Raw genomic sequence first — 20,981 nt, 5'->3', positions numbered from 1 at the left:
GGATGGCTGCCTTTCATAGCACCTTGGCCCCGCACCCAACCAGCATGTCCAACCGGTCTGTCTGCTTTCCTCACCCCTTGCCCAAGAAAGGACAAGGACTTCGGAGGAGTGCTTTCATTAGCATTTTCAATAGTAGGTGCAGACTTGAAAGGTGGAGAGGTTATCCCCAGGATGCCCCAGGCTTGGGGCTAATTCTTTCATATATGTGTGAGGCTCTGTTCTTGGCTGTGTTTGCTCTTGCCACAAGTTGTAGGCTTTGTGCCTCTCACTCAGTCAAAAACTTGTCTTTGTGTTGCTGGCTGGGGACACGCTGAGGGCAGAAGTCTGAGCGGAGGAGACGGGAAAAGTAGATGAGGATCATGATGTCCAGCATGAGCAGGATACCCAGCAGAAAAGTGCCCAGAGTCCTCTGGCCCAAATAACGCAAGAAGTAGTGCGTGAGGTAGGCCTGAGGGGCCAGGCGGAAGAGAAAGTACATGACCAAATTGACGTATTTGTTGACCCGGTAGAGGAGAAGGTGCTGGGCATTGTTGATCTTCATCATCATGCGAAAGGTGAGGAATATGTTGCTGACCTCCACCAGCAATGTTAGGACTCCCCCACCGACAAAACTGCTCCAAAAGATGCCTGAAAAGAAGGCACCCATGGCCTGGAAGACACGGGTGAGAATGTGTTAGGGAACCCAGATACCATCAGTTTGTTGAGATACTAGGTAAGGCCAGGGATTGCTGGCCTAAAATAGCCAAAAGCACAGAAACAATGCCAACCCTCTGTCCCAGCAGTGGGATGTAGGACACAGGTTAGAAATGGGGTTAAGAAAAAGATGGGTCTTTACCTCCCAGGTTCAGACAGACAAGGCTGAGACTAGACTGCTAGCACCAGGCCTACACCATATCCCCTGCGTCTCATTTACCATGACGTGGTGAACCAGGTATTCCCAAGAAGCTCGGGCTTGATGACTAATCACGATGTCCACCGTGTCGTGGATGAAATACCCTAGCAGAGAGAGAGAAAAAGGTCATGAAAAGACCTGAACAAGCTTTTCCCCGTCCCCCACCTACTTAATGCTTTCTGGGCAAGACCTACCTGCGGAGAAGCAAACTAGCAGGTAGCCAGAAAGCGACCATGCCGTCTCAATCTCCACCAGCAACTCCGGGGTCTGCCATATACTGGGAGCGAAGAAAGCAGGCTCTCAACATCTCGGCATCCCTAAGGACCCTCTAATCCCCCATTACCCTTCCCAGTCCCCGGGGATGTGAGCTCGCGCTATTGGCTGACTGGGCAGTGAGGTGAGAGGCCTGGCTGAAACCCAGGTGTCTCCCGTTTCCCATATGGGATTTTTTTTTTCCCCTCCCCCTGGGTCCTCTGCCGCTCCTAGTTGGAGAGTTTTCCAAACAGGGAAATCAGGTAAGACTGCATGGCCTCGACCTGCCCGAGAGGGATGCGGAGGGTAACGCGGGATCCCTAGCCACCCACCTTCAAAACCCCAGTCCTTAACTCACCACAGCAGCGCCCAGATTCCAGACACGATGGAATGGGCGAAGGAGACGAGCAGGTTGTGCCAGCGCCAGGTGCGCAGGGGGTCGGCGCGCACGTGCGCCGGCAGCGGCAGGCAGCAGAGCGCTCTCCGGAGCCCCCGGAAGGTCAGCGTGGCGCTCAGGAGCAGCGGCAGGGCGGGGTGAAGCAGTGGGGGCATGCTGGCCCTCCCTGCCGTCTGTCTGCCCTCGAGGCGGCCTCCTCGGACTGCTCCCGGAATGGGGCTCCCTCTCGGGCCGGTCCACCCCGGCCGCCTCGCTGCCGGCCGCCAGCCTCGCACAGATTTCGTGGAGCCCTCTAGGCCCCTGCGCTCCTCCCGTGCCCTCCCCGCGGGCCTCTGTCCCCGCCCCCTATTGCCCCCGCCCCGCTCCGCCCCGGCCGCTTGCTCCCGCCCCTCCGGCTCCTAGGCTGCACCGAGGGCGTGAGCGCCGTTTCGCGGGGTCTCCCGGCCCCGCCTGGCTCCCGCGGACTTCGGGCGAAAAGGAGCTGTACTGAGGGCGCCGCCGCCCCCGCGGCACCCCTCTCTGGCGCCTCCCGACTGCCGATGGAGCCCCGCCTCGCTCGCTTGGCCTCATTAACCCGCGTCCCTACTTTCCCCGGGGCTACCGGCTCCCCCTCCTGGGCGGGCACTGAGAGAACACTCTCTCCTCCCTCAACTCCAATCTTGGCAGAGCGGGGCGGGGCCGGTCACACACCCGGGTCCTTTAAGCCCTGGTCCTGCAGATGGATCCGAGCCTCACTTCGACAATGATCTCCGCCCATACCCTGTTCTTCCACTGGATCTCTAGCTTCTTCAGGCCAGTTTTTCTGCGTGTATGGCGCCCCGCATCGACTCCGTGCCTGGAAAGGGTCGACTAATCTATCACCACCCCTCTTCCCAGCTCGCTTTTGGGCTCCCGGGGCCGTGCGGCTGTCACAATCCTCCCTCAGACAGTCCCAGCTCTCTTCTCCTGGCTCCCTGGAGACTGGGACGAGGAAAGACCGCGGATTTGCCGGGGCTGCTGGGGTGACCCTTACTCTTCAGGCCAGCGGCCCGAGGCAGTTGCAGCTCGCGGTCACTAGGTGTCAGCCTATCCCCACCTTGGGGCGGGATCCCCTCCCGCCTCCAGTGGAACGAAGAGCTAACGCCAGAACTGCTGAGAACCTGGGGCTGGGGGTGGCGGTAAGGGAGTGGAAGGGTGTAGCTGGAGGGGAGGGGGGAGCTAGGGAAAAGCTGCTGCGAGAGGGAGGGAAAGCTAGAAGCCTTAGGGGACCAAGAGGTTTGGGTGTTTGCTCGGCCTCCCCTGATAGCTCCACGGTTACATATTAACCCCTGTGGGGCTCCTGGGTCAACGACGGCCCGATTGGTTTCTAGGTGAGAGCACGAGTGTCCCGGGTTGAGCGGCTTTTCCCCTCTGTGCTCCCCTTTAGTCACAGGGCAGCTTTGTTTATCAGCCAAGAGCAGCCTGAGGCAGCGACCGAGGGCCCCTCGTGGGGACCCTCAAGTGGTCCTTCCACTTGGGTAGGTTTGAGTACCCTTTTGAGGGGTGGGGCTGGACAGAACATAAACACTCCTTTCTTCACATTCCTCATTCACTCAGAAATAGGGACGCTATCCCTTAGCTAATAATCATCCTCTCGCTCTTTGAGCTTTTATGGAGCTCACACAGAGGAGGCGGCACAGGGAGACAACAGGAATTAAACTCACTCCTGTTCAAGACAGTCGTACTGACCAGCCCCCTACGTTTAGGCAGAAGCTTTGAACCCACATCGGCCAAACAGCTCCCTTTCCTCCTCTCTCTGATGTTTTCAGATAGTGGTCCACTTCCCTTTCATCCCCCTCTCAAGGAGATTCTCCCTATAGTTGAGCGTTGAAGGCAGATTACCTGAGGCAAAGTTGTGTGTGTGCAGGGGGGAGTTGGAAGTGCTGACGAGCGCGGTGCTCACAAGTCCGGACGGCCTGGAGACCGTGTCTCCTCCACCCTAGGTGAATCAATTTGCACAGCTCGGGGTTTCCCCGGTTCCTCCCTAGGCAAACACGAAACTCAGCTAACCTTGCTCCCTGCCCCACAGACCGAGAGTGCTGACGCTCTCGGTACAGTTTTGGTAGTTCATCATTTGCGTGCCAATGAGAATCTGCTCTCCCCTTTCGAAATAGCGTCACTAATGGGCAAAGAGGTGCTGCGCTGAGAGGTCGGTCCTGGCTTTCCACCTTCACACGGTTGTGCAGGGCACCCCTCCGCTCTAAGGAAGCTTTTTGAGGGCCGGATGCCGAGATGTGTGTGGGAAGTGGCTGGTACCGTACCGCTAACCGCGCCAAGAAACGGCATAACACTCCATTCCTCGGACCCTGAAAAAGTAACTGTGGGTGGGGGCTGGTAAGACCCAGTAAACAGCACAAAACAGATACAAGGCTGAACCAACTCCAATCTCACTTGCTCCGCCCCCAATTATCTTGCAACGTAGGGGGCGTGGCCGTAGGGTAGGCGGGTCCGCGCACGCGCCGCGTCTGGGTGTAGGGGTTCCGGAAATGTGACTGAGAAATGAGATGGAGAAGTACGAGCGGATCCGAGTGGTGGGGAGAGGTGCTTTCGGGTGAGCCAGGGACCTGGGGAAGGAAACTGGTCGGGGAGAGGGAAAGTAAGTCCCAACTCTGTCCGCGAATTCTCTGCCTGGTTAGCCCCGCCCCGAGGCGTGAGCGCACACTTGGAAAGCCCCGCCCAGACTTCCGGTCTCAGTCCCTGCTGGGAGACTCCGCCTCTAGGAAGGTCACGCCCCCAACAAGCCCCCGCAGAGTTCTGTTCTTTGATGCCTGATTCATTCATTCTACAAATACTGAGCGCTAACTCTACCGGTCTGGCTCTTGGCGCCAAGTATACTGTCAAGACCAAAATAGGCGTGGCCTTTTCTCTCTCGAAGCCTACAGACTGTAGGAAAATAATACAATAAACAAGATATTAAAGCAGTTACTAACAAGCTGCGAGCATAGTATACACCAGGGAGTACTTATTTGGGATGGTCAAGGAAATTTTCCCTGAGAGGTGAAGTTTAAAGCCAAGACTTAAGGAATGAAGACCAGTAATTCGAAGGTGAAGTCAGAGCTTTTCAAACAGTGGAAACCGTCTATGGGAAGGACCTCATGTGAGAAAGAATTCAGAGTATTCAAGTAACCGAGAAAAAGACTGAAGTTGGAATGTAGTGGGCAAGGGAAAGAATGGTATAAAATGGGATTGTCACAGAGGTCAGGGACCAGATTATGGCTTTATGGGCGGAGATAAAGGGGTTGAATTTATTTGAAGTGTAAAGGGAAGAGGTTTAAGCAGAATGGTCTTGATGTGATTTGCATTTTTAAAATGTCACTCGGGCTGCTGTTTGGAACTTAGATTTAAGGATGACAAAAGTGAAGGTACCATTTGAAAGACTCGTGCAGTATTTTAGGCAGGAAATAATGACTTGGCCAAGGGTTGTAGCAGAAATCAGAGAGAGAAATGGATGAGTTCACAATATTTTGGAGGTAGAAACAGGATTTGTTGATGTGTTAGTTTGAAATGGAGGAAAGATTTTGGCATGATTTTCAGGGTGTCTGACTTTGTGGTGGTGTCATTTACTGAGATGGAAGAGACTGAGAAAGGAAAGGTTTTGGGGGCAGGAATCAAAAGTTCTATTTTGATTTTTTTGTTAAAATTTAGGATGCATGCAAGCCATTTAGATAGAGATGCAAGGCAGGTAGTTGGATTTGTTAGTCTGGGGCTCAGAGGAGAGATATATCAAATATAAATTTGATACTTAGATGATCATTCATTCATATCATCCATTCATTCAGCAGATACTTATTGAGTTCCTGTGTGCTAAATATTGGGCTATGCTCTGGGGATATGGTTGCGAAGGAGAACAAGAATCCTGCTTTTTATGGATACTAACCAGAGTTGGAAGAATATAATAGTGTAAATGGCTTCTACTCATTGAGCATTTTTGATGTGCCAGACGCTGTGCTAAGTGCCTTACATGCATTTTCTCAGCAACCCAGGGAAGTTGATTCTGTTTTTCAGATGATAACATCATATAATGCAAGAGCAGATAAGTAGTAATAGGAGGAGCCAGGATTTGAACCCAGGCAGTTAACTCCAGGGTGTGCGGGAACGCAGGGAGATCAAGACTAACTTCACTGTGTCTTTGGTGAAACTGAATCTCAAATAAGTTAAATGACTTGCCTAAGGTCTCACACAGAGTTTGTGGTCAATTCTCCCTGTTCCTAAACTCAGTGTTCTGTGCATTTAGTTAGATGATCTCTTAGTCTGGGTTTCCTTTCCCCTCTCTTAAGTACTATCCAGTGACCAGGTCTGCCCTGCCTGATGTGTGGCTGGAGGCTCGGCTGGTACCCACCCCTGTACTCTGTGTCCCCAGGATTGTGCACCTGTGCCTGCGCAAGGCTGACCAGAAGCTGGTGATCATCAAGCAGATCCCAGTGGAGCAGATGACCAAGGAAGAGCGGCAGGCAGCCCAAAATGAGTGCCAGGTCCTCAAGCTACTCAATCACCCCAACGTCATTGAGTACTATGAGAACTTCCTGGAGGACAAGGCCCTCATGATTGCCATGGAATACGCACCAGGTGGGCCAGCCTCCTTGCATTGTCCTGGCTCCAAAGGGCCTCTCACCTCTGGGACAGGCAGACACAGATCAGCCGGCTTCCCTCCTCAGAATGAGTTTGATGGAGGGTCAGAGGTATAGAGTTCTCATCCCAGTTGTGTGAGGCTAGCAGGCCCTTGCCCTGTCTGGGCCGCTTAGTTTCATAAAAGGAGAGTCCCAGGTATAGGGAGACCTGGATCTGAAGCGGTTCCTTGTGGCTGCAGGTGGCACCCTGGCTGAGTTCATCCAAAAACGCTGTAACTCCCTGCTGGAGGAGGAGACCATCCTGCACTTCTTTGTGCAGATCCTGCTCGCGCTCCATCACGTGCACACCCATCTCATCCTGCACCGGGACCTTAAGACTCAAAACATCCTTCTTGACAAACACCGCATGGTTGTCAAGATCGGGGACTTCGGCATCTCCAAGATCCTTAGCAGCAAGAGCAAGGCCTACACGGTGCCTGGGCGTGGAGGGGAACTCAAGGGTGCTGGAGGTTTTGATGGCCAAGGCCCACTCGGTGTCCCAACTCTCTCCCCACCATAAGACCTTGGCCCCTTAGGCCCTGGCTGGCTGCAGGAAGAAGCACTTGGGCCTGCTTTGGGAAGAAGCTGTCTCCCAGTGGGCCTTGAACAGAGCCTTCCCTCCCCCACCCTCAGGCTATAATAATATCCTCTTCCGCCCTGCAGGTGGTGGGCACTCCGTGCTACATCTCCCCTGAATTGTGTGAGGGCAAGCCTTACAACCAGAAGAGTGACATCTGGGCCCTGGGCTGTGTCCTCTATGAACTGGCCAGTCTCAAGAGGGCTTTCGAAGCTGCGGTGAGTTAGCACCCCCATGGGGACAACTAGGACATCTCTGTCCCTCCTCAGGAAGTCCTCGGCTCCAGCCACCTCTTATTTCTTCTCTTTTGGCTGAGTTATGTTTCCCTCATCAGACCGGTAGGTCAGCCCAGGGCAGGGCTGTGACTTCCCTCTGGCTATGGGTTCCTGAGAGAGGGCTTGGGCCTTTCCACTAAACTGAGGACTCCTGAAAGCAGAGCTCTCCCATCAGATTAGGGACCCTCCTAAGGGCAAGGCTTGAGTTCTCCCAACAACCTAGGGTTCCTGAGGACATAACTGAAGCTAAGCTCCCCTATCAGGAGTTCTTGAGAGCAGGGTTCAGCAACTGTATCACTGGGAGTCCCCTCTTCAGACTGAACGCTCTGAGTGCAGGGCAATGACCACCCCATTAGACCTGGGGCGGGGAGACGCTGCCACCCAAGAGCATGACTCCGGCTGTGGCCAACCTCACACTTGATGCTTTCACAGAACCTGCCAGCGCTGGTGCTGAAGATCATGAGTGGCACCTTTGCACCTATCTCTGACCGGTACAGCCCTGAGCTGCGCCAGCTCGTCCTCAGTCTGCTCAGCCTGGAGCCCTCACAGCGGCCACCGCTCAGCCACATCATGGCACAGCCACTCTGCATCCGCGCCCTCCTCAACCTCCACACCGACCTGGGGAGCATCCGCATGAGGAGGCCTGTGCAGGGAGGGAGGGGGACTCTGGGCCCAGGGGAGCACCCAATGGGAGCACAATGAGCCTGGGGCAGAGGGAGCTCCGGGCAAGTCCTCCATTCCTGCGTGTGGGAGTGCCAGGAATGGGCCAGGTCTTGAACCCCCACCCCCACCCCCGACCCACAGGGCAGAGAAGTCCCTGGTCCCAGGGCCACCCATGGCCCCCGGCAGCACAGGGAGCAGGACCACAGGCGCCCGCTGCAGGGGTAAGTCGGAGCCCCCGGCCGGTGCCCACGGCCGCCAAGCCATTCCCACTAGTTTAATAGGCCTGATGCACTGTCCCCGCAGGTATACCCCGGGGACCCGCACGGCCGGCCATTCCGCCACCGCTGTCGGCGGTCTACGCGTGGGGCGGTGGGCTCAGTGCCCCGCTACGGCTGCCGATGCTCAACACAGAGGTGGTCCAGGTGGCAGCTGGGCGCACGCAGAAGGCGGGCGTCACGCGCTCGGGGCGCCTTATCCTCTGGGAGGTGAGCAGGCTGGGGTGGCCCTGGACGGCAAGGGGGACCCGGGCAAGCAGGGGCCAAGCAGGGGCACCCGGGGCGCCGCCCACGCCCTCCTGGCCTCCGACAGGCCCCGCCCCTAGGCGCCGGAGGGGGCGCGCTCTTGCCCGGGGCCGTGGAGCAGCCGCAGCCCCAGTTTGTCTCCCGTTTCCTGGAGGGCCAGTCGGGCGTGACTATCAAACATGTGGCCTGCGGGGACCTCTTCACAGCCTGCCTGACCGGTGAGTCCTTCAGGGGACTATGGGAAGGCACCCCCAGAGCACCTTCCCTCATTGCTTTGTCATTTGCAATCTGCACACTCAATTAATACTGCTCTCTGCTCTTTATCTGGCACCAGGTTCTTTACTCACGCACTCCCCTTTACCCTCACAGGGGCCTGGCCGAGTAGTTACAGTATACTCTACTCATTTGAGGGAGGCTCAGAGAGAGAGAGACAGAGAGAGAGAGAGGGAGAGAGACCTGGAAAGCTCAGATCTTAAAAGCTCAAAGAGGAGAGGGGCTCCTCTGTGGCTCAGTTGGTTAAGCGCCCGGCTGTTGATCTGGGCTCAGGTCTTGATCTTACAACTGGGGAGATGGAGCCTTGCATCAGGGCAACAGACCTTGCTGCTGCGCTCAGAGCACAGAGCCTGCTTGGGAGTCTCTCTCCCTGTCTCTCTGCCCCTCCCCAGCTCGCACTCTCTTTCTCTCAAAAATAATAAACTTCAAAAAAAAAAAAAAAAAAGTAAATAAACCTCAGAGACTGTCACTTGTCCCAACTCACACATCTGAGAAGAGACACCTTTGCCTATCCTTTTCTACCTCCTGTCCCATTCTTCCAGCTTTTTCTTGCTCCTCCAACCCATGGACTGGCTTATCTGGAAAACCAGCCCAACCTCTCTCTCCCTTCTCGTTCCTCACCACCCCCCACTCTCCAGACCGAGGTATCATCATGACCTTTGGCAGTGGCAGTAACGGGTGCCTAGGCCATGGCAGCCTCAATGACATCAGCCAGGTGGGTGTTGCACATACCGTGGAGAAGAGGAAGTGGGGAGATGGCATGGAGCCCACATTTGAGAGCTGACACCCAGGTTGGGGGCAGGGGATCCCCAGCAGCTGGGTCCCTCTAGCTCCCAGGCTGCACCTGTCCCAGGCAGTACCAGGGGAAGTACCGAAAGGCCGGCCTTCCCCAGTGGTTGCAGTGGGGGTGGGAGGGCAGTTAAAGAGACAGCCGTGTCTTGTGAAAATTCGCCGCTTCCAACTTCATCCTTACATGGGATGCTGAGGCCAGGCAGCTAGTCTAGGCCCCCTGCCCAGTCTCTCTCGCTTCCCCTCCCTCTCTAGCCCACCATTGTGGAGGCGCTGCTGGGCTATGAGATGGTGCAGGTGGCCTGTGGGGCCTCTCACGTGCTGGCCCTGTCCACAGAGCGAGAACTATTTGCGTGGGGCCGCGGAGATGGTGGTAAGCTCTCCACCCCATTCTAGCCTCTTGGCTGCATCTCACAGTACCCTGGCCATGATTTGTTCCCTTCATACCCACCTTCTATCCCACGACTCGTTCTCCGTCTTTCCTCTTCAATTCCATTCATTTATTGACTTATGAAACTTTACTGCACATCTGTGAGCCCCCTGGGCTGGGTGCAGAGACAAGTTGAACAAGAGTCACTTCCTTCAGGGGCTTATGTTGTAACGGGGGAGATTTCTTTCATCAGTCAATACTTCTGGTGGCCCTCTCTGGGTCACATTTCCCGCTGGGCTTTGAAACTAGAGAAGACCTACGTGGGGTTTCTGTCCTCCTGGCAGACTCATTCTAATGGGAGGGATGACATCTCCCTATGACAAAGGACAGACAGGGGTGCCTGGGTGGCTCAGTCGGTTAAGCGTCCGACTTCAGCTCAGGTCACGATCTCGCGGTCCATGAGTTCGAGCCCCGCGTCGGGCTCTGGGCTGATGGCTCAGAGCCTGAAGCCTGTTTCTGATTCTGTGTCTCCCTCTCTCTCTGTCCCTCCCCCATTCATGCTCTGTCTCTCTCTGTCTCAAAAATAAATAAACGTTTAAAAAAAAAAAAAAAAAAAAAGGACAGACAGCGTGAGGGCTCTTCCCAAGGTCCAGAGATGTGAAAACCCAAGAAATGGCATGGGAGTTTCCTGGAGGAGGCAGAGGTGGCATCTGAACGGGGTCTTGAGGAGGAGTAGAATTTTGACCACAGAGGGGCCAAGGATGAGCATTTCAGGCTGAGGGCACAGCCTTCACTCACGCTGTTACCTCTTCTCTGTGACTCCTCATCCTGGCATCACCGACTCTAAAACTCAAACAAGCCCCATCCTGGTTTCTCATTGTAGGCCGGCTAGGACTGGGCACCAGGGAGTCCCACAGCTGTCCCCAGCAGGTATCCATACCCCCAGGACAGGAAGCCCAGCGGGTTGTATGTGGCATTGACTCCTCCATGATCCTCACCGTGCCTGGCCGAGCCCTGGCTTGTGGAAGTAACAGGTAAATAGGTACACCGGGATGACTAGCCTGTCCCCTTCCCCTCCCTGGCTGCTAAGGCAACATGACATGTCGTTGCCACCAACCAAGAGGCAGAACTAGGGGGCGCTGAGAGTGCTGCTGGGTTCAACCCAGGGTGGGATCTGTGCCCTGGTGACCGGCTCTTGCCCAGATTGCTGGGAGCCGGAGAGACTATACAAAGTGTCAGCTGCACTTGGGTTTTGCCTGTACCTTCAGGTTCAACAAACTGGGCCTGGACCACTGCTCCCTGGGGGAGGAGCCTGCCCCCGACCAGCAGGTAGAGGAGGCCCTGAGCTTCACACCACTAGGTTCCGCACCCCTGGACCAGGAGCCCCTGCTGAGTGTGGACCTGGGCACTGCTCATTCAGCTGCCGTCACTGGTGAGTAGGACCTGGGCATGGGAGGCCACGGGTGGACTCTCCTGGCCTCCTTGGAATCTCACTTGAGGCATCCCTTTCCTTCCTTCCCTTTTTCCTCCCCTACAGCCTCTGGTGACTGCTACACTTTTGGCAGCAATCAGCATGGGCAGTTGGGCACCAATGCCCGCCGGGTCAGCCGGGCACCTTGTCAAGTCCGAGGCCTGCAGAACATCAAGACAGCGATGGTGGCCTGTGGGGATGCCTTCACTGTAGCCATTGGGGCAGGTGATTAGTGGGCACTGTGGGGGCGGATAGGGTGTGGGCAGTCCGTGGTTATCACGTTCAGGGTTGCTGAACATCGTGATGGGGCCCATGCAGCAATCCGGGAGGAAAGCTGCTCGCTGAGCCGTGTCCTCCTCCTACTTCCCTGCTTGGGATTCTGTTTGGCAGAAGGCGAAGTGTACTCTTGGGGCAAAGGGGCCCGAGGTCGACTGGGAAGAAGGGATGAGGATGCTGGACTCCCTCGGCCAGTGCAGCTGGATGAGACGCACCCTTACACAGTGACTTCTGTGTCCTGTTGCCATGGAAACACTCTGCTGGCCGTTCGCCGTGAGTTGTTGTAACTTTTCCCACTTCATCTACACCAGGGTTAATCCAGCTGGGCCCGGCTCCTGCCCCCATCCCCAGTGGTCACAGCCCAAATCACTAAAAGCCCCCAGATAAATGAAAGCAGAAGTTGCCGGGTAAAACAGCTTCCTACCTGGGGAGGGCAAGGGCGTTTGCGTCTTGGGCCTTGTTGAAGGGCTGCTCCGGTGCTTCCCAGGGCCCAAAGGCCTTCTTTCTCCTCCTACCCCCAGTCCAGTTTAGTTTGAACCTCTGTTTCTGGCCTGTCAGGGTCCAGAGTCCAGGGCCATGTGTGGGAGTGGGAGCGGAGGTGGGTATCCCTTGCTGAGGCACTGCCCTCTGGGTCGCTGCAAGTTTCCATACCTTCCAGCGGTTACGGATGAGCCAATCCCACCCTGAGGCACCTAGATACACCTCTGGACCTGGACCACCCTGCTGTTGCTTCTCCTCTGAACATTCTTGAAATGTGCGGATGCCTGCAACAAGACTGTCCCCACCAGCCCCTGGCTGGTCATTAACCCGGTAGAAGAACTAGTGAGGCGCCCACTCTCCTTTGGCCCTGGATATGAAAACCTCAACCCACCCTGTTCCCCCAACAACTCTCTTTTCTCTCCCCACCCCTCTTCTCTTAAGTTGGTGTCCCCAGGGACCAGGCTGGCTAGACCTGGAAACCAGACCTAAGTTTGGGAAGCAGGGTGGTCTCCCGACTCTTGGCAGAAAAAAGCTGGAGGTGACTGTGGCTCCATCCAGATCATGCCCTTTCCCCCAGCCCAGTTAGAAAATAAATCGCTGGTGCCCCCTGCGAGAGCAGCTCTACTTTGGAGCAGGGCAAGCCCAGTCCTGCCTGGACTGGCCATCCTGGCAGCCTAGCTTCTGCATTGCCTGGGGCAGGGAGTCTTGCCACCTACCCCCCACTCGGTAACCTGAGGCACGGATTAGCACAACTTCTGAGCTCTTTCGTCCCCTGTCGACTGGAAATGCATCTGCCAAGGGTACCAAAGTGTCTACTGCGGAGCTAATCCCTGCTGAAGGTTGCCTCTCACCCCACACCCCAGCCTTTCCCCCAAAGCAGGTTGGGAGGAAGGGTTGCTGGCTGGGCCAGACCAGTTTTCCAGATGACTGGGAAATAGCGCCAATAAAAACATCAGCTGCCTGCCTAGAATGTGGTCTCTTCAGGGTTGGGGGTGGCGACACCCCAGGGCTGGGCAGGGCCGCGGTCCGGCCTGGGGAGGAATGTAGGCGCAGCCTCAGGCTGGGGCCGAGGTTCCTCTGGCCTAGCGCCCAGCATGGCTTCCCCGCGCCAGCCGAGCTCCCCAGATCTGGTTGCCAAGCTTCGGCTGCCTAGCACCTGCAAGCTGGTGTCCCGGGCCCCTAGGCGACACGTGGCCCTCGAGACTGAGCTATACACTCGGGAGAAGGAACCATTGTGGCACGGCCCAGTCCGGCCACCGGGGCCCTCCGCCCCATCCAGCTTCAGGGCCTCCCACCCCTGGGGAGAAGCGGAGCCGCGATCTCCCTTCCGAAGGGGAGAGAGGAGCCCGTACGCGGTTGGAGGGCGCGAGGCTGGTCAGCCGCCCACCCCGCAAGCCGCGCGCCCGCGAGGTAGGTGGGAGCGCGAGTGTCCGGCGCTAGGACCGCGCGGGCGCGGCTCCACCCCCTCTTCCGGCGGGCGGGCTCATGGGCTCGGGGGCTGGGCGCAGGCCGCGGCCGCCAGTCGGCGCCGCCCGGAGCCGGGAGCGCGGCCGGAGCGAGGCGCGGGCTGTGGGGCCGCCGCGTGCCCGGCCCCGCTCGCCCGTGCCTGCCGCCCGCCCGCCCGCCATGCCCGGCTTCGACTACAAGTTCCTGGAGAAGCCCAAGCGGCGGCTGCTGTGCCCACTGTGCGGGAAGCCCATGCGCGAGCCTGTGCAGGTTTCTACCTGCGGCCACCGCTTCTGCGACACCTGCCTGCAGGAGTTCCTCAGGTGCGGGCCGGGGGTAGCGGGGAGCGGCCGGTGGCGACGGCGAGGGGGGACGACGCATGGGGAGGGGCCCGGGCCGGAGACACGCCGGGCCTTTGTCTGCGCCGCGGCTCCGTGACCTCAGGGGCGCCCACCGTGACGTCACGGGGTGGCGGTGACGTCAGACCCCGAGGGAGGACCCCACGCACTAATCCGAAGGGGCCCGGGGCCCACTGGCGCCCGCGCCCGTTCGGAAGAATTCCGTGCCAGCCTGCGGGGTGGAGGTGGGAGAAGACGCCCTTCCTGATCCGTGGCCGGCCCTCCCCCTCACCTGAAAGCCGGAGCGGCCTCATCCTTGAACTTTGAATCCTTACGGGAAGAGGAGGACAAAACCCTCTGTCCCGGGCAGTACCTTAAGCCTCCGGAGTTTCCGCCCATCTAACCTCTTCTGATTCTAACAATTCGAGAACGGCAGCTATTGTTCTCCCATTTCACAGATGATGAAACGAGAGATTCAAAAAAGGCTGCGGCTTGCCCACGGTCACACAGTTACTTAAAGGCTTAACAGGGTTTTAAGCCCGGGCTGCTTTTGGTCCCACAACAGTGGGAGGACTGTGACGGTACAGATCGCCCCTGAAGCAGTGGAACCCCTTGGGTGTCCCTCCTTGCCCCTGGGGATCTTCAATACCGCGGGGCGTCTATAAATCGTTAGGGAGGGGGTCGCACCCTGAGTGTTACTGAACCAGGTGGCCCCTTGGCCCGTGGGGCGTTTGCTGAGTTCTGGGCACCCTGCGGTGTCCTGAATCTAACGCCTTTGCTGGGAAATGCTCACGTCAGGTGTGGGGAGGGAAGACGAGGGAGCCCTCATTCCTGGGGAGGTCGTGCCCCAAGAAGAGGTCGTGCTCCCTTTTCCCCAGGGAAAAGCTAGGTCAGCCACTGCCGCCTGTCTGGAGGTTGTTCGCTGAGGGGTTCTAGGGGCGCAGGCAGGGAGCGCTTCTGGGGCTCCTGCCTTCGGTGCTGCTCCCCTCCCTCTCTCAGCCCTCCGCAGCCCCTAGCTGGCGGAAATCTCAGCAGGCCCTTTGTTTTCAGTTCCCCGCAGCCCCGGCCGGCTCCTGCCCTCACATATGCTCCTGCAAGAGCTGCTGTGCTGCCCCCTCCTCCTTTTCCCTCACCCTCCTCTGTCCTCCCTCCTCCCTTCAGTGTACACACATACTCCCCTACAGACACACAGTCCCATTGTCTTCCGCGGCGCCCTACCCCGGCCCTCTGGTTTCCAGATGAGGCCAGCTGAGCCCCTGCCCCCACTCCCAGCTGACCCACCCCGACTGCCTGGGAGGGGGCTGTCAGGCCGTTTCCCTCCACCTCCTCTGTCCCTCTCCCCAGCCTCTGCCCCTCCCCCTCCCGGAAATCCCCTCTTCCTCTCCCACAGCCCCCTCCCCCCATCCTGTTTTCTCCCCTGGGCCTGGGCCTCCACTGCACCGCCTGGAGCAGTCTTGGCCCCTGCTTTCCCCACCCGCCACCCCCCCCCCCACTGCCTCCTCCCCTAGAGCTTGAGCGATGCTGCTGAGGCCCCCGAAGGAAAGAAGTGGTTGAGCAGGCTCTGTCCCTCACCACCACCCCTTATCCTACAAGCAAGGGTGTCCGTAGCCCCCGCAGAACCTTTGTCCTGGCGGGGCCCCAAGCTGCTCCGACTAATCTTCTGCCTGAAGCCTGGGGACTTGCCTTAGTCCCCTCCCTGTCTCCAAAACCACTAAATCAGCACATTCCTGAAGCAGCCCAGCAGACCCCTCCCCCATGGCCCACCCCCCTCTTTCCCCATTCCTGCCGGGGCTATTACTCAGGTTGGTCCAGGAAGGCTGGTTGCCCTGTGGGCACGGGCACACCTCTTCGGTGCCTGGACACGTATTGTTCTTGGTATTGGCGGCATGGCCGGTGGTGGTAGTGGGGGTCAGGGGAGATGGGTGCTAGAAATCCTTTGGGCAGCCGGGGCACGGACTGCCCAGGTCCTACAAAGTTCTGTCGTGGACAGGGCTGCCATGTGGCTTCCGCTTCTGCCTTGATCTCTGCCTCCCACCTACCTGACTCAGACCTGCCAGGAATGCCGTGCCTGAGGGCCTTCAGCCCTACTGGGTGAGCCCTCGCTCTGCTCGGGCCATGCCAGGTGTGTGTGACTGGTCCTGGCTGGGGTCAGGAAGGGCATGTTGGTAGAAGAAGGCGTGTCAGTGGATTCGTTGGTGCAGGGTCAGAAAGCTTTCAGCGCGTGCCCTGCGGTGACCATAGTCTTGGCTGTGCTTGCTTGGGCGGTTTTTGTCACCCCAGCCTCTCCTCGGTGTCTGGGGTAGTAGAACCTGTGTGAGGCGGGGTGTCGGACCGACGTCCAGCCGCTGCTCCCCCCCCCCCCTCCCCGTCTCGGTTCTTTCATCTGCAAAATGGGAACATGCAGCCCCTTCGCAGAGGCAGGTGGTCAGGACTGGATGGGAGTGTGAACAGTGACTTAGAGTGAGCCTCTCCTCCTTGCTTTAGGAGGCACACCCTCACGGGAGGAGGGAAGGGATGGGGTAAAGTGGCCCCAAGCTGACCTTTGCCCTGGGTTCTGGGATGAGATCCCTACTGGGGGCCAGGCAGCCCTGGCACGTCATCTCAGCACTCACCTCCTGCCGCTGAAAACTTAACAGCGTGGAGGGCAGGTGTCCTGTCCCTCTCCCAGTCCAGCTGCCCTCCTGGGGGGAGGGGTACCAGCTGCCACCTGTTGGCCAAATGCTGTCTGAGGCAGCTGTCTGTCTCCACTGGGCCCACAACCCTCTCCCCAGGACAAGAGCTAGGATCTTCTGGGGTGCTAGGCAAGTGGGTACCTGCAGGCCTCTGGCTGAGGACAGGTCTAGTGAGAGGGAGGCTGCCCTGGTTGAGGGGTGGGACCTGGGTTCTCCTTTCCCATAGCTGGAGCCTGAACTCTGTCCCTTCCCCCTTCACAGTGAAGGAGTCTTCAAATGCCCTGAGGACCAACTTCCTTTGGATTATGCCAAGGTGAGTCCACAGTGCCAGGCAGAGGCCCCAGTTACAGGCTTTTGCCCTTGGTGGAGGCTGGAGCTGCCGGCAGCCAGTTGGCTCAGGGCCAGTGTCAACCCGGTCCTGTGGAATCCTGTGCCCCCACAAAGGTGGCCCCTTCCCTCCCACCAGGCCAGTTTGCAAATGAGGCCAGTGTTTGCCCTGGAGGGCAGGCACAATGCCCGGCCTGTGGGGGTGCCAGGGGGTGCACAGAGCGGCTCTGTGCTCGCAAGCAGTGCTCCCCTCCCCTTTGGGTGGCAAGCCAGGCCCCTGGCTGAGGGCCAAGACCCCTCTACCAAGAGGAAGGAAGCAGAGGATGCGGAGGCTGCCCGGAACTGAGCAGGCTGATTGGCTGCTGTTCCAAAAGGAGGGAGTGTCCCGTGCAGGCATGTTGGGGACCCTGGTATCCAGCTTTGGAGCAGACACCACCTGCTCTGCCTTCCATCCCTCGGCACAGAGGGGACTATAGCTCAAGAGAGGCTGTTACCGACTCTTAGGTAGAGCTGGCCCGTCTGGGGGTGGTGGGGGTGGAAACTGGGGACTGTAGCGGGCTCTGACCCTGCCGGGTTCCTCCCCGTCTACCAAGATCTACCCAGACCCAGAGCTGGAGGTGCAGGTGTTGGGGCTGCCTATCCGCTGCATCCACAGTGAGGAGGGCTGCCGCTGGAGTGGGCCGCTGCGCCACCTACAGGTGAGTCTCCGGTGGGAGGGAGGGGGCTCCCCCTTTCTTGGCAGGCACTGACCGTCTCGCTCCCCCACAGAGCCACCTGAACACCTGCAGCTTCAACGTAATCCCCTGCCCCAATCGCTGCCCCACCAAGCTGAGCCGCCGGGACCTGCCTGCACACTTGCAGCACGACTGCCCCAAGCGGCGCCTCAAGTGCGAGTTTTGTGGCTGTGACTTCAGCGGGGAGGCCTTTGAGGTGGGTGGGGCCCGGTGGAGGGCGCAGGGTGAGTGGGGCGCCTGGTGGCCCAGGGATCCCTTCAGTCGGCCTCTCTGGCGTTTCTAGAGCCACGAGGGCGTATGCCCCCAAGAGAGCGTGTACTGCGAGAACAAGTGTGGTGCCCGCATGATGCGGCGCCTGCTGGCCCAGCATGCCTCCTCTGAGTGCCCCAAGCGTACCCAGCCTTGCACCTACTGCGCCAAGGAGTTCGTCTTTGACACCATCCAGGTGAGGCCCTCCCTGAGCCGCGGGCCGTGGGGCAGGTGGCAGGGTGGGGGTGGGGGTCAGCCTATTGACCGCTGTCTCTCCGCCCCTGTGGCCGTAGAGCCACCAGTACCAGTGCCCGAGGTTGCCCGTGCCCTGCCCCAACCAGTGTGGCGTGGGCACGGTGGCTCGGGAGGACCTGCCGGGCCACCTGAAGGAGAGCTGTAGCACCGCCCTGGTGCTGTGTCCATTCAAAGACTCCGGCTGCAAACACAGGGTGAGATGCCCCTCCTCTTCCCTGTCTGTCCCCTTCTTAGTCCTTGAAGCCTCAGATGTAGACCAGGCCCTCCCTGGTCCCTGCCTTGCTGCTCTGAAGCCTTTGGTCCTTCCTTCTGCTGGCCGGCAGCGGCCTCCCAAGTGTCCTCTACCGTCCCCGGTCAGAGCTGGGTGCCTGCAGCCCCATCGCCGCTCCCCTCTGTCCCCTGTCTCCCCTGGGCATGTCCCTACTGATCGCTGTTCTCCCTTCCCCCACGGCCCGGGGCTTTGCCAACAGTGCCCCAAGCTGGCGATGGCCCGGCATGTGGAGGAGAGCGTGAAGCCGCACCTGGCCATGATGTGTGCCCTGGTGAGCCGGCAGCGGCAGGAGCTGCAGGAGCTGCGGCGAGAGCTGGAGGAGCTGTCGGTGGGCAGTGACGGCGTGCTCATCTGGAAGATTGGCAGCTATGGACGGCGGCTTCAGGAGGCCAAGGCGAAGCCCAACCTGGAGTGCTTCAGCCCGGCCTTCTACACACACAAGTATGGCTACAAGTTGCAGGTGTCTGCGTTCCTCAATGGCAATGGCAGCGGTGAGGGCACGCACCTCTCGCTCTACATTCGCGTGCTGCCAGGTGCCTTTGACAATCTCCTCGAGTGGCCGTTTGCCCGCCGCGTCACCTTCTCCCTGCTGGATCAGAGCGACCCCGGGCTGGCTAAGCCACAGCATGTCACTGAAACCTTTCACCCTGACCCAAACTGGAAGAATTTCCAAAAACCGGGCACTTGGCGGGGCTCCCTGGATGAGAGTTCTCTGGGCTTTGGTTACCCCAAGTTCATCTCCCACCAGGATATCCGCAAGCGAAACTACGTGCGGGATGATGCGGTCTTCATCCGTGCCTCTGTTGAATTGCCCCGAAAGATCCTCAGCTGAGTGCAGGCGGGGCTCCAGGAGAAAGGGGGGTGGAGCAGGACCTCAGCCAGGAACTGGCTGAACCTGGAGAAGGGGCCGGACCCCCTTTCAGCTGCTTCTGCTGCCTAGTTTCTGTTCCCCCTCTCCTCTTCCTTACCACCCTCAGGTGCCTCCTATTGGTGCTTCAGCCCTGGCCCTTGGGGGGAGCAGGTCTTGGGGTCATCAAGGGCTTGGAAAAAGTGATCCCAGGGCCTGTCTCCTCTCCTGGGCAGGGAAGACATGCCTTGGTGCCGGCCACACTCTACCCAGGACTGAGGCGCCTGCTGGTGCTATGTCCCAAGAGCCATAGTGGGGGGTGGGAGTGGGGATGTGAGGGGTAGTTCAAAGAATCTGTCTTGAGATCTGATTTCTCTTCCCCTTTCCCCAGCTGTGCCCCCTCTGGTTATTTATTTACTTAGTGCCAGGAGGGCACGGCAGGGGAGCCCTGGTTTTTAATAAATCCTGAATTGTATTTATTAACTTGGTTCCAGCCTGACTTATCTGGGATGGTTAGGGCCGCCTAAGGCTGGGCCCAACAGGGAAGGCGCGGGGCCAAGGTCGCCGTGCTGCTTGCCACTCTGCGCTGCTGGATCGCCCTCTGGCGGACGACAGGGGAACTGCACTGGGCTTTGTGCGGAAGACCGTTGCCTGCCGCTGCCATCTGGTGGTTAAATGGGGGAGGTGCATTTTACGAGCCTGGAGTCCTTGATCCATACCCCACCAAAGACTACTTACTGCTTCTGCCCCCAGGCAAGTCTTTCTTGGTCTAATGATCATAGCTGTCGTGTAGCAGACACTCCTAAGCACGAATGTACATTATTCGTTTAATACAACAGGCAAACGAAATCGCTTCTATCGCCATACTAAAAGGACGGCTCAGTCGGCTGTAGTGAAGATTTACTGAGACGATGCTTGTTCCCAGAGCAAAACGTGCTTGACAGAATGTTAATCCAACTCCAAAGCCCAGCCCATACCCAGGGACTAGGCTGAGCCGAGGGCCTTTTGAAGGGTATTTGGATTTTCTCATCCATGTTCATTTATTTTTCATACAGCCCTCATTGAGTGCCTGTGATTATCCACATTTGACTGATGAAATAGGAATAGAGGAGTGAACTGATTTCTCAGTGTCTTTCAGCTGGTTTGGGACAGGGCCTGGATTCGGTTTTAAGCTCTAGCAATCCCTAGTAATACAGCTCCCTTCAATAATGGCAGCAGAGTTGGGTTTGGATCCTTGCTGTGCTTGCTTTTTGCCAAGTTGCTTAGTTACATGGGGCACCGTTACTCTCATTGGTAAAATGAAAGTAATCCTGTTTACCTAGACTTGTAAACTTTACGATTAATCAGCATAAAGTCTCTTACTCTTACTGCCTGGCCCTGTGAAGAGGCCCGATGTATGGCAACTATTATCTACTAAGGAGAAGGTTCAAGGGTGGTAGTGTTTGCCTTTTCCACCCTCCCCCACACAGGTTGAGGTGGAAAGACCCTTGACATTCAGCCTGGGGAACTACCAGCTTATTAGCCTTCAAAAGGTCAAATTCACTGATCTAGGGGGGAGATGCGGCCCTGGCTGCCGGCTGGGAAAGATGGCCTCTTCTCCAGATAAGCCATCTTTGGCACAGCGATGCCTGGAAGCCCGCAGGGAAAACCACCGGCTACCAGGGTCTCCAGCAAATGCCTTCTCTTCAGCTCCTGCGGCAGGTAATAGGCGACCCGGCCGGCATCCGTCTCCCAAGAGAAGCCGGACATCCTCGGTCAAGCTTGGGCTCCCTCTGCCGGCAGGACCGTGTCACTGCACCACTCCAGGGGCGCACTGACTGGGAAAGCCGGATGGTGCCTCCCAGAGTTGCCCCCACACCCAGGCCTAGACCTCATTCCAGTGCTGTTGCAGACGGTCAGAATCGCTATGTGGAACTATGCAAAACCTGAGGTGCTGGTCTCCCCGCGCATCTGCCCAAAGAGGCCAGGCAGAGCTGGGTTC

At 58.1% G+C, this 20,981-nt stretch overlaps 3 protein-coding genes and 1 long non-coding RNA gene across 14 annotated transcripts; 2 read left to right on the top strand and 2 right to left on the bottom strand.

The window, feature by feature from the left end:
• Positions 1-101: 101 nt before the first annotated feature.
• On the bottom strand, positions 102-1,886 carry TLCD1 (TLC domain containing 1). Its single transcript, XM_045487935.1, has 4 exons — positions 1,503-1,886; positions 1,087-1,169; positions 914-996; positions 102-649 (listed from the first exon to the last, which is right to left on the bottom strand). The coding sequence occupies exons 1-4, from the start codon at positions 1,694-1,696 to the stop codon at positions 266-268; spliced, it is 744 nt and encodes a 247-aa protein (XP_045343891.1). The 5' UTR covers positions 1,697-1,886; the 3' UTR covers positions 102-265.
• An 18-nt stretch (positions 1,887-1,904) lies between these two features.
• On the bottom strand, positions 1,905-11,900 carry LOC123603262. Of its 3 annotated transcripts, none has more exons than XR_006714809.1 (3): positions 3,821-3,930; positions 3,402-3,498; positions 1,905-2,501 (listed from the first exon to the last, which is right to left on the bottom strand). It is a non-coding gene; the product is annotated as an uncharacterized LOC123603262 (long non-coding RNA). The 3 variants fall into 3 exon arrangements; XR_006714808.1 differs by lacking the exons at positions 1,905-2,501; positions 3,821-3,930 and adding exons at positions 4,368-4,442; positions 11,806-11,900 and having other exon boundaries at positions 3,206-3,498; XR_006714807.1 differs by lacking the exon at positions 1,905-2,501 and having other exon boundaries at positions 3,206-3,498.
• NEK8 (NIMA related kinase 8) lies at positions 3,734-12,826 on the top strand. 9 transcript variants are annotated; one of them, XM_045487905.1, is made up of 15 exons: positions 3,734-4,110; positions 5,920-6,125; positions 6,367-6,599; positions 6,830-6,961; positions 7,451-7,659; positions 7,823-7,902; positions 7,985-8,166; positions 8,270-8,420; positions 9,018-9,190; positions 9,520-9,637; positions 10,581-10,668; positions 10,903-11,066; positions 11,172-11,330; positions 11,496-11,654; positions 12,561-12,826. In XM_045487905.1, exons 1-15 carry the CDS (start codon positions 4,064-4,066, stop codon positions 12,686-12,688), a joined length of 2,229 nt encoding a protein of 742 aa, XP_045343861.1. In that variant the 5' UTR covers positions 3,734-4,063; the 3' UTR covers positions 12,689-12,826. The 9 variants fall into 9 exon arrangements, with proteins under 9 accessions (XP_045343861.1, XP_045343860.1, XP_045343859.1 ...); XM_045487904.1 differs by having other exon boundaries at positions 3,736-4,110; positions 9,066-9,190; positions 10,518-10,668; XM_045487903.1 differs by having other exon boundaries at positions 3,736-4,110; positions 10,518-10,668.
• A 544-nt stretch (positions 12,827-13,370) lies between these two features.
• On the top strand, positions 13,371-19,483 carry TRAF4 (TNF receptor associated factor 4). Its single transcript, XM_045487896.1, has 7 exons — positions 13,371-13,630; positions 16,579-16,630; positions 17,238-17,342; positions 17,413-17,574; positions 17,662-17,823; positions 17,921-18,076; positions 18,353-19,483. The coding sequence occupies exons 1-7, from the start codon at positions 13,488-13,490 to the stop codon at positions 18,983-18,985; spliced, it is 1,413 nt and encodes a 470-aa protein (XP_045343852.1). The 5' UTR covers positions 13,371-13,487; the 3' UTR covers positions 18,986-19,483.
• Positions 19,484-20,981: the final 1,498 nt, after the last annotated feature.

Source organism: Leopardus geoffroyi, chromosome E1 (assembly GCF_018350155.1).
Source record: "Leopardus geoffroyi isolate Oge1 chromosome E1, O.geoffroyi_Oge1_pat1.0, whole genome shotgun sequence".
NCBI lineage: Eukaryota > Metazoa > Chordata > Mammalia > Carnivora > Felidae > Leopardus > Leopardus geoffroyi.
The sequence above is the reverse complement of the archived record's forward strand: the minus strand, read 5'-3'. Positions and strand labels throughout refer to the sequence as shown.